This window comes from Palaemon carinicauda, chromosome 32, assembly GCF_036898095.1.
Source record: "Palaemon carinicauda isolate YSFRI2023 chromosome 32, ASM3689809v2, whole genome shotgun sequence".
NCBI lineage: Eukaryota > Metazoa > Arthropoda > Malacostraca > Decapoda > Palaemonidae > Palaemon > Palaemon carinicauda.
The window spans coordinates 26,334,726-26,347,531 of record NC_090756.1 but is presented as its reverse complement, the minus strand read 5'-3'; the positions used below and the strand labels follow the sequence as shown (position 1 = coordinate 26,347,531).

The 12,806-nt window shown below is 32.9% G+C and overlaps 1 protein-coding gene across 1 annotated transcript; it reads left to right on the top strand.

The window, feature by feature from the left end:
- The first annotated feature begins 4,547 nt into the window (after positions 1–4,547).
- On the top strand, positions 4,548–12,443 carry ND-23 (NADH dehydrogenase (ubiquinone) 23 kDa subunit). The gene is made up of 6 exons (XM_068356645.1): positions 4,548–4,683; positions 7,099–7,251; positions 8,091–8,172; positions 9,110–9,200; positions 10,237–10,365; positions 12,023–12,443. The coding sequence occupies exons 1-6, from the start codon at positions 4,647–4,649 to the stop codon at positions 12,152–12,154; spliced, it is 624 nt and encodes a 207-aa protein (XP_068212746.1). The 5' UTR covers positions 4,548–4,646; the 3' UTR covers positions 12,155–12,443.
- Positions 12,444–12,806: the final 363 nt, after the last annotated feature.

Genomic DNA, 12,806 nt, shown 5'->3' with positions numbered 1-12,806 from the left:
CAGCCACCCGGTGAGGATCTACCACTAGAAAGTTTTTTGGTCTTTTGACTGTCCATATATTACTACCTTTGGCTTCATTTTTGGCTATGGTAAAATCTTTCCCTGTACCTACGCATAAACAAAATTGATTACCTTGTTTTATATATATTTTTCTTTATATCATAAGGCTAAATATATAGGAAATAATCTTAACAAACTTTTATTTACATAAAGAATTAATTTCTGATATGTAATTGCTCAGTGTCTGCTAATTTGGCTTTAAGTAAACATATCGTCGTTCTTACTCCAAAATCAAATCTTATTTCTGTACGTGTTCATGAATTAAACCTCATGACACGTCTATAAAATTAATAATTAACTAAAAGGCCAATCTTATATATATTTTGTGGTTATATACGCAATATAACTTAAAAGTTTATGATGTATTTCAAGATTAATTTTCTTGTCTATAGGTGTAAGAACAATCATAGGTAGAACTTCAGATACTTAGCCTAAATACACCCTCAAAAATTGTATTTAAAATCCTTTTTTTAATTATATCCATACCATGAACCTAATGGAGTATTAACAGTAGGTTTTTACCAATGAATAATCTATTGTGGAATTTAATTTGCAAAAGAAATCTAGCAGGATAGGTCTAATTTGATTTAAACTATAAATATATATATATTTCTATATCTATTATATATATATATATATATATATATATATATATCTATTATATATATATATATATATATATATATATATATATATATATATATATATATATATATATATATATATATATATATATATATATATATATATATATATATTATTATTATTACTATCCAAGCTACAACCCTAGTTGGAATAGCAAGATGCTATAAGCCCAGGAGCTCCAACAGGGAAAAATAGCCCAGTGAGGAAAGGAAATAAATAAATGAAGAGAACAGATTAACAATAAACCATTCTAAAAATTAATATAGAAATCTCTCTCTCTCTCTCTCTCTCTCTCTCTCTCTCTCTCTATACATACAGAATATGAGAAATTTATAGACACGCCTAGAGCTTTTAAGTCGTAGGCGCGTACAGAAATATGGTTTGATTTCGGAGTGTTACCATACGACGGGTTACCTCAACTAACCTTAAAAGCTACTGAACAATTTTAACGTAATATATAACACTTTATGCAAATAAAATTTTCCCGGTCAATTTTTTTATGTATAACTTATAAGAAGAAAAGAATAAATATATAAAAAATAGAATTATAACTTTTTTGTATGTATAAACACAAGGAAAAATTAATTGTGGCAATAAATGTACCTAAGGTAGTAATGTTTGGCCGGTCAAACATCCAAATAACTCTCTAGTGGTAGATCCTCACCGGGTGGCTGGTGTTCCTTGTCAAAACCCCCCCCCCCCCCCTACTATCTCCTAAATTAATAATTTTAGTATCCTGCTTTTTTTAAATAGGGTTGTATATATATATATATATATATATATATATATATATATATATATATATATATATATATATATATATATATATATATATATATATATATATATAAATCACTATAATTTGGTGGTAACAGTAGAGCGCTATCTGGTCACCTGGTGGCGAGACAGTAAACTAAGTTAACTAGCTAGAATAATTTTGGCTCAAAATTATATATAATAAACAAAATAACTATATTTTGTTTCATAAATATAAACTAGAAGCTACAACCCTATTTAAAAAAAGCAGGATACTAAAATTATTAATGTAGGATAGGTGGGGGGGGCGTTGACAAGGGACACCAGCCACCCGGTGAGGATTTACCACTAGAGAGAGATTTAGACATTTGAACGGCCAAACATTACTACCTTAGGTACATTTACTGTCACAGTTAATTTTTTCCTGTGTCTATACATACAACAATATTATAATTTTATTCTTTATATATTTTATCTTTTTTTCTTATAAGTTATACATGAAAAAATTGACCGGGAAAAATTTATTTACATAAAGTGTTATATATTACGTTGAAATTGTTCAGTAGCTTTTAAGGTTAGTTGAGATAACCAGTCGTATGGCAACACTCCAAAATCAAACCATATTTCTGTACGCGCCCATGACTTAAAAGCTCTAGGCGTGTTATAAACTTATCATATTAACTTCATATATATATATATATATATATATATATATATATATATATATATATATATATATATATATATATATATATATATATATATATATATATATATATATATATAAACCTCTAGAATTAAGGAATAATAGGTGAAGTATGTGAAACTATACCTAGGTCTAGAAAAACAGACTTAAACATAATTATTATTAACTATATAGATAAAACTCGAGTGAAGTCAATTACTCAGTATTATAATAGAAAAATTATATCCTTAAATTCACTTTACACAATATAAAAACATCTATTGGTGAGAAACTGGCTAGAGATTTATAGCACGGTAGGCCTATAGCCTGCTAATTTCGGCTGAACTCTCTCTCTCTCTCTCTCTCTCTCTCTCTCTCTCTCTCTCTCTCTCTCTCTCTCTCTCTATATATATATGTGTGTGTGTGCTCTATCCCAATTTTTTTAAGCCTTCTCATCTTTAAACCATCAAAATTAAAAATAAATTATCTTTAAGTTCTAATCAATGATCTAATATACTAAATAAAACCATTAAAATGACCTAATATAAAATAATACTGTCTATAAAACAATTTTATCTCCAGTTTTTAGTCCGAATAATAATCCTAGCGTTATAAAAAATCACCGCATCCAATAGATATTTCTTTAAAAACTATTAAATCCTATATTAAATTTTCCATTTAATGAAAATATTATATTGTAAAATAACTAGCTATGTATATTGAAATTTAATTATATGAATAATTAGATATAACATAAATATTTCCAGTTTATGAAATTTTCAGATTTCTCCGTGACTGCAGGCATGAGACTAGGTTTTTGCTGTTTCATAGATACAAACCATTATATATTGCTGATTTTGAAACGGCCATGCCGTTATAGGATTAATAAACTATCCTATATATCTAAATAATAATAATAGGTTAATGAATAACATTTGTGTATTTGTAAATTCTGTGTATTTTGTATCCATCCACACTAGGTCTATACCTACAGTAACCTACTACACATTCTAGTTACTACAAACTTTATCAAAATGCCGTTATAGGATTAATAAACTATCCTATATATCTAAATAATAATGATAATTTAATGAATAACATTTGTGTATTTGTAAATTCTGTGTATTTTGTATCCATCCACACCTGCTTCACATTCCTGTTACTACAAACTATTAAAATTTTCATTACTTATTCAATGTAAAACTTATTGAATCCTGGAAATGTATGAACTTTAACATCTTTTTTTAGTTAGAGAATTATCTTATATACCTATATTTTAATATATAACTAATGATTAGGAGATTTGTGCATGTGTAAAATATATGTAGACACCTGCTTCACAATCCAGTTACTACAAATAATCATTAAATTTTGATTCCTAGAAAGTTATGAAATTTAAAACATTGTTATAACTTAAACTACAAGATGAGTAATTTTAATCAGCAAGAAATTATTCAATAATAATTGTTCAGCATTAGACCTACTAGAAACTCCAGCTAATCTTAAATCAGTTAGACCTAGTTCATATATAATTGTATCAAGGAGCTTATCAAATAAAAAAAAAATATATCAATAGTTCATTTTAGACTTAAAGAATTAAAAATGGAAGTGAATTCCATTTCTGTTGATAAATGAATTTCATATAACTGTTTTAACAGTTGCCAGTTTATCAGAACTATTAAATTCATTTAATATAGGCCTCAACTATCTATCTTTAGGTCTATTGGAATCTTCAAAATATTCAATAATCTGTCTGAATTGGCATAGGTGAAATTTCAAAAGTCGTAATAATAATATTATTAATAACACTGAATATATAGACATTTATTCTACTGCTTTGGGCTTAGTTTATATATATATATATATATATATATATATATATATATATATATATATATATATATATATATATATATATATATATATATATATATATATATATATATATATATATATATATATATATATACGTGTGTGTGTGTAAACTCTTATCCAGTGACTGTATATTTCAATAATATTAATAGGTCTAATCATAAAATATTTATATTTTTCATTTGTCACATATATAGTTTATTTGCTATTTTCTTCTCTCACAGAGTCACTTTAGGGTTGTAGCTTGGCTGGTAATAATATGATTACTAATAAATTACTATTTCTAGATGGGAGAATAGATTTTTAAAATAAAAACAGCTACAAAATACTTTAGAAATTGTTAATTATACAATGAAATTCACCATGTTCCTAAATCGCGCAACAAGCTCATTCTTAAAACTACTTGCTTAATTAATTAATTAAAATTGTGATTAACACGATGCTATTTATAAATATTAAATTATATTATTTATATCTATATAAATATTATGTTTTACAAAGGAAAAATCTCAACTACAAAACCAACGGTTATAAAAAAAATCCATTTATATTCTCAAATCGCGCAAAAATATTCCGAAATACTTGCGCATTTCACAAACTAAAGATCAGCTACGCAATCTAAACAAACATGGCGACCGTCCGGCTGTTTTCGCTTGGAAGAAATGGTAAATATCAGTAAAACTATTATCCCTCTGTTAATATTCACTGCACTAATGCATCCAGATGGATGGAATGGTTATATTATCCCAATATAGCAACAATAAATTAAATAGGAAAGGTAATAATAAGTGGAAGAGTACCCTAGGCCCATGGTTAGATAAACAGCTGATTTGTCTCATGTCACCAAATCTTGATGTTTTATGTTATTTAATTTGACTACGGAGGTTTAATAGTAATTATAGATGGATTATTAATTAGTACAAGTCGTATAAACATTATAGCATATCGAGTTAGCTCCTAATATATAATGTAGGCCAAATTTTCGGATGAGCTGTGAATTTACTGTATGGTATAACTCTACTAATGCACCGTCCTATAGTAGGTCATTTGATTAACATATATACGTATTATCTTAATCATAACCTTAATGAAATATGTATACGTATTCTCCCAATCATAACCTTAATGAAATATGTATACGTATTCTCCTAATCATAACCTTAATGAAATATGTATACGTATTATCCCAATCATAACCTTAATGAAATATGTATACGTATTCTCCTAATCATAACCTTAATGAAATATGTATACGTATTCTCCCAATCATAACCTTAATGAAATATGTATACGTATTCTCTTAATCATAACCTTAATGAAATATGTTTTCCCAGATATACAGTAATATTATAATTACGCACAGAACATTTTGGACAGAAAAAAAAATAGTTTCACTGGCTTTAACCTTCGTTTAAAACCCGATAGACCGTCTTAGAGCGGGGATAATTTTTAGAAATCTAATGGTTTTTGCTGCGCTGTGCGTTCGCTTTGCATGTGGAAAACTAAAACTCGGGTAGCTTGTAGCGCTATGGCCAAGCGTCCTAATTTGCTTATTATCACTCCGACTGTTATCTTGTAAAGAATAAAAACGTTTGGAAATGGTCTACGGGTCTTAATTATGTTGTGTAAGGGGGGGTCCGGGGGGGCGCAGCCCCCCTGGATAAGGACACGGCTTTTAGCATAGGTTAGGTGGGTTTTTTAAGTTAACTTCTCCCGTCGTACTCGTAGGTAAGGAAACTGTTGTGTAAGGGGGGGTCCGGGGGGCACAGCCCCCTCGGGTAAGGATACGGCTTTTAGCATATGTTAGGTGGGTTTTTTAAGTTAGCTTCTCCCGCCAAAATCGTTTTTAGAACGACGGCCACAGTTTAGAATATTCCTGTTTTCTACGGGATCTGGCCATCACCCTACAAAGGCTCCCTAAAGCTCTTGTGTACTGGCAAGCGGTACGTGCCGAGCTGCTCTAACTAACCCCCATTGATTACTATTTCTTACATGATTAAGTTTTTATTTGAAGTGAAAATAAGTGTCATTTTTTTTTAAGAAAACAGACTTTTTCTATAGGTAACACCTGTTTTTTTTAGTAGGAAAGCTTTTTCCCTCTGTAATTTTAATAAAACCATATTTCCTTGTATTTCGAAAGATTTTTATATTTTACAATAAACTGATAGTTTTTGGCGAGGCAATATTTATCATGAAGTGAATAACCTAATAATTCCCAGTAATATCAGTTTTCAAAACATCTAAAAGTCATATCTTATAAAGAAAAATCAACACATTATGTGGTCAGGATTTTGTTAGCTAAATTTAAAACGCGAATTTAAATCTTTATTTTCCACGGCGACCGACAGTCATTTCGTGGAATTTGTTAGGAAAATAAGGTTAGCCTACCCTACATTCCACAACCTAACCTGACTTTTTTCGCTGTGTCGTTACATACTGAGAGGGAGCTTCAACCCCTTTGCAGCTAGCACTTGAAAAATAAATTATCAATTACCTTTATTCGTTATAGTCTTGAGGAGATAGGTCTTGGGGGGCGTATGTATGATAGCGGCCACCAGTGTGTATGATCACGGCCGACTTAGAATACGTTAGTATAAGGGTGGTCGTAGCGGGGGGCTCATCACCTCACTAGTGTGATCCATTATTTGTTACTCTCTTAACAGAAATTAACAAAACCCTTCTTTCAATATAGTTCTCGTATTATTATTACTTGCCAAGCTGCAACCTTAGTTGGGAAAGCAGGACTCTATAAGCCCAGGGGGTCCCAACAGGGAAAATAGCTCAGTGAGGAAAGGAAATAAGGAAATAAATAAACGATATAAGTAATGAACAATTAAAATATTTTAAAAACATTAACATCAAAACATTGCAAAGAAATGTACTTCCTTTAGGCACTATGAGTAAATATCTTAATTTTCTGTCATGATTAGATGTTGGGATTTGCAATTTTCCAAATTCACATGGTAGGTATACTATATTGTATTCATTCTTTGTTACACTGCCATAAAAATCAACAAAACCCTTTTTTCAACATAGTTCTCCTAATAGTTATCTGCTACATTAAGTTTTCTCCTTCGAAGGCACGAACGTTTTAAAATCGAGCGTCAGGGGCGCCGCCGTGACCCAGACGCGGTCCACCTACAAATACGTAACTCCCGACGAGTCGTCTTTGGAGTGGAAAGACATAACGGATCGAGCCGCCAGCACTCTCTTCTGGACTGAGATTTGGAGAGGTGAGTACGGTAAAATGGGACGGTTAAATTTTTTTTCTTTTTTTTTTTCTTTTTTTTTTTTTTACAAAGTTCCAAAATCAATAGATGTAGATACTGAGGGTTTATCTACATGTCGGTTAAAAGTATTAGGGAAAATATGCATTTCTCAATTGTTTACGGGCAGCAATTTCATGTTTAATTTGCTTACATGTTGCAAAATTAAGTTTATGAGGCCCTCGGCTTAAATTATAGTAATTCCAGACCTCTCAGCAGTTATTTTGTCTTTAAATTGATGTAATACTGTACAGTTCATATTTAATACAGTACATTAAAAAGGCAAATTTTTATAAATATTAACCCTTTTACCCCCAGGCTATTTGGAAATTTCCAACCCTTAACCCCCAGGGGGTTATTTTTTTTCCCAGCACATTTTGCAGTATATTTTTTTCAAATTGCTCTAACAGCCTTAATTTTTGTCATAGAGAGGTCAGGTTGGTCTCATTCTCTTGGAAAATGCCTGAATTTTCTCAAAAAATTGTCAAAAATATGAAGAAAAAAATTTTTATAGCATTTCTTTGCAAGGACGTACCGGTACGTCCATGGGGGTAAAGGGATGGCTTTTGTGAAACGTACCAGTACGTCCTTTGGGGGTAAAAGGGTTAAAGGGGTAGAGTTATTCTTCATGACAAACAAAAGTTGTTGTAGAAAATAGCCAAAATTACTTGACGAATTAGAATGAATATAGCTTCATTTCACATGAAAGTAATTGTCAATATAAGTATAATATAATATAGTGCAATTTAGTTTAAAGTTATCATAGAAATCCGAGACTGGTCCTAAGAACATCGTAATTATTACAGGTTTTGCCGTAACGCTCGCTCACATCTTCAAGGAGCCGGCGACCATTAACTACCCCTTTGAAAAGGGTCCGCTCAGCCCAAGGTAAGCATCGAGTCGCGTGCGGTCGAGCGACGATCCTCTTTTCAGCATGTTATTTATTTAGATGGGTTGGTATGATATTTTTCCTAAGTTGCCATTATATAAACAATTAATTTTTCAATTATATCCAACTTGAATAATGTGTGTTAAATGAAGATCAGTTTATTCAATATTTGATGGAGTTTATTTTCAAGTTTAAACTAGGCCTTAGGCTTCTCAATCATCATCATCATCATCTCCGACGTCTATCGACGCAAAGGGCCTCGGTTAGATTTCGCCAGTCGTCTCTATCTTGAACTTTTAATTCAATACTTCTCCATTCATCATCTCCTTCACATTTCATAGTTCTCAGCCATGTAGGCTTGGGTCTTCCAACTCTTCTAGTGCCTTGTGTAGCCCAGTTGAAAGTTTGGTGAACTAATCTCTCTTGGAGAATTTCTCGATACATTATCAATAGGAATAATGTATGAGATTATTGTATGTACTGTATTTTAATGTAGATTTTTTTTATTAACTATTCAATGCAAATATTAGTTTTCTTATTAATGTTGAAAAATGTTGACCGACTTGTGGAAACGTTCTGTGGGTACCTTAATGTTGGGAAAGAGTTTGTATATTACCATGATCAGCAAAGCTGTACTAGTCAGGGCCACCTATACTATGTTGCTTGCTGTGAGCGATCAGACTGAAGTCTCCCACCTTCACCAATTCGTAATGGCCAGAGGAGTTATATAACGCATCACCAATCCGTAACGGCCAAACCCCCCCACGTGAATAAGGACATATCTGAGGCCTTTGTCCTGCACTGGACTAGAAATGGCTGCATTTGTTGTATTATATTTAAAGATTAAAATGTTAAATATAATCTTATAATATTTGTTGCTTTAATGTATAAATAACTGAAGCTGCATAGCAATGATATATTAAATTTTTTTCTTAGGTTTCGCGGAGAGCACGCTTTGCGACGGTATCCGTCTGGAGAGGAACGTTGCATTGCCTGCAAGTTGTGTGAAGCAATCTGCCCTGCTCAGGTAAGATTATTCTCTTGTGGCTGATTTAGTATCGTCCCTGACTGGGGTTCAAATCCTGCTCAAAGTCATTAGCTCCTTTGGTCGCTGTAACCTCACCATCCTTGTGAGCTAAGGAGAGGGTGTTTAGGGGAGCCTATAGCTCTATCTTCCGAGTCACCAGCAGCCATTGCCTGACCCTCCCTGATCCTAGCTTGGGTGGAGAGGGGCTTGGGCGCTGATCATATATGTCAGTCTCTAGGGCATTACCCAGTTTGCTAGGGGAATACTACTGTCCCTTGCTTCTGCCATTCATGAGCGGCCTTTAAACCTTAAATTGTCTTGATTATATTTTGCATTTTCCTCATTATTACAGTCCCGTTAAACTATTACTGTACTTCCTTGGTCCAAAGTTTAAAAAAATACTCATGGTAGATTTCCAATGACACAACCTTAATATACCTGTGGGCTAGAATCAGTAGCCAATACCTTGCTCCTATGAGTCTTACTTGGGTGGAAAGAACACTTTAGCGTTCATATATTTGCGCATGCTCAGTCACGACTTATTCTCCCGCCCCTTGTCTCTTATACCCGACTCTCATGAAGGGCATTCTAGAATGATGGAAATAGTATAAGGTTATGTTAATTGCAACTACAGTCGATTTTTCTTAGCGAGGCAGATTTGCACCGACTCGCAGGGGTGCCCTTTTAGCTCGTAAATGTTTCCTGATCGCTGATTGGTTGGACAAGATCATTCTAACCAATCAGGTAGCAGGAAACTTTTCCCGAGCTAAAAGGGCTCCGCTGCGAGTCGATGCAAATGCGCCTAATTGAAAAAAATTGAGTGTAGGATAAATATGATTTTAATGCACCGACTCGCAGTGATGCCCTTTTAGCTCAGAAACGTTTCCCGATCGCTGATTGGTTGGACAAGATCATTCTAACCAATCAGGTAGCAGGAAACTTTTCCCGAGCTAAAAGGGCTCCGCTGCGAGTCGATGCAAATGCGCCTCATTAAAAAAAATTGAGTATAGGATAACAATGGTTTTAAATGTTTCAGGCCATTACCATTGAAGCCGAGGAGAGAGCAGATGGAGCGCGTCGTACCACGAGATACGACATTGACATGACAAAGTGTATATACTGCGGGTTTTGCCAGGAGGCCTGCCCCGTCGATGCTATTGTAGAGGTGAGCTTTGAAGAAACTATAAAATTTAACCCTTTTACCCCCAAAGGACGTACTGGTACGTTTCACAAAACCCATCCCTTTACCCCCATGGACTTACCGGTATGTCCTTGCAAAAAAATGCTATTTGATTTTTTTTTCATATTTTTGATATTTTATTTTAAAAATTCAGGCATTTTCCAAGAGAATGAGACCAACCTGACCTCTCTATGACAAAAATTAAGGCTGTTAGAGTATTTTTAAAAAAAATATACTGCAAAATGTGCTGGGAAAAAAATAACCCCCTGGGGGTTAAGGGTTGGAAATTTCCAAAGAGCCTGGGGGTAAAAGGGTTAAACGGCAGGGTTATTATTTAGTTTGTTTTAGCGCTGAAACTTTCCATTTCTTGTATTGATAAATGTAACTTTAGGAATGGTACAGTGTAGTCATGTTTTCCCTTCAAAGGTCTAGACGCCTTTTAAGAATTGCTAAATTATATGTCTTCGGTACTTTTAGACAGAGTTTCCATTTAATTTAAAGTCGTCCAAAGTCTTTTGACTTGATCGAAATAACTGTTCAGTATTGTGCTGTTTCCAAATGTGCCACTTTTACTTGTCGAGACCATCTCAAACTAAGAGCTTCAACATTATCCAGACCTTGAACCCTATTTCTAGTAGCTGTATTTAATATTTTACATCTTGAACCAAGAGATTCAACGATATCCAGACCTTGAACCTAATTTCTAGTAGCTGTACTTAATTTTTACATCTTGAACCAAGAGATTCAATGATATCCAGACCTTGAACCTAATTTCTAGTGGCTGTATTTAATTTTTACATCTTGAACCAAGAGATTCAATGATATCCAGACCTTGAACCCTATTTCTAGTTGCTGTACTTAATATTTTACATCTCCATCCAAGAAACTCAACGATATCCAGACCTTGAACCCTACTTCTAGTTGCTGTATTTAATATTTTACATCTAGAACTAAGAAACTCAACGATATCCAGACCTTGAACCCTATTTCTAGTTGCTGTACATAATTTTTTTACATCTTGAACCAAGAGATTCCAATACATCCAGACCTTGAACTCTACTTATAGTTGCTGCATTTAATTTTTACATCTTGAACTAAGAGATTCAACAATATCCAGACCTTGAACCTAATTTCTAATTGCTGTACTTAATATTTTACATCTCGATCTAAGGAACTCAAGGATATCCAGACCTTGAACCTAAAATATATAGCTGTATTTAATTTTTTACATCTTTAACTAAGAGATTCAATAATATCCAGACCTTGAACCCTATTTCTAGTTGCTGTACTTAATTTTTACATCTTGAAACTTAATTTTTACATCTTGAACCAAGAGATTCAATGATATCCAAACCTTGAACCTAATTTCTAGTAGCTGTATTTAATTTTTTACATCTTTAACTAAGAGATTCAATGATATCCAGACCTTAAACCCTATTTTTAGTGGCTGTATTTAATATTTTACATCTTGAACCAAGAGATTCAACGATATCCAGACCTTAAACCTAATTTTTTACATCTTGAACAGAGATTTAACAATATCCAGACCTATTTCTAGTTGCTGTACTTAATATTTTACATCATCATCACACGCAACTGGGAAATATATATATTAATAAGAGACTAAATCTTCCTCCTCCAGGGCCCCAACTTCGAGTTTTCCACGGAAACTCACGAGGAGCTGTTGTACAACAAGGAGAAATTGCTGAGCAACGGCGACAAGTGGGAGCCAGAGATCGCCGCGAACATCGAAGCGGACCATTTATATAGATAAACTGAATGTTTGATTTTTTATCATAGCAAATGTTGTTTATTTATAAGAATAACATCTTAGAAAAAATTATATTTAATACAACTACTACAATGGTATTGAAGAAATATGTTAGGATGTGTCTCTATATTGTATTCTTAGCGGGCCACTTTACTTTGTAGTATTGTTCGTAAGCAGTGAGATTTACTTTTCAACACTGTGGTGTTATATCCATGTCTAACACTGCAGAAACTCAAGGATTCTGGGAGTGAAAGCTGTACTGTAAAGTTGTAAATAAAAATCTTAACGTAAACTTCTTTGATTTTTTAGTCTGTGGTATCGTGGAATTGTAACTCAACACTGCATTTCCAAGTAGAAGAATTCTTATCAGTCTGTGGTAACCTGGAATTCTAACTCATCACTGCTTTTCCAAGTAGAAGAAACCTTATTTTTGTCATTCATTGCTTTGCCTTTTAACCCTTTTACCCCCAAAGGACGTACTGGTACGTTTCACAAAAGCCATCCCTTTACCCCCATGGACGTACCGGTACGTCCTTGCAAAAAAATGCTATTTACATTTTTTTTTTTATATTTTTGATAATTTTTTGAGAAAATTCAGGCATTTTCCAAGAGATTGAGACCAACCTGACCTCTCTATGACAAAAACTAAGGCTGT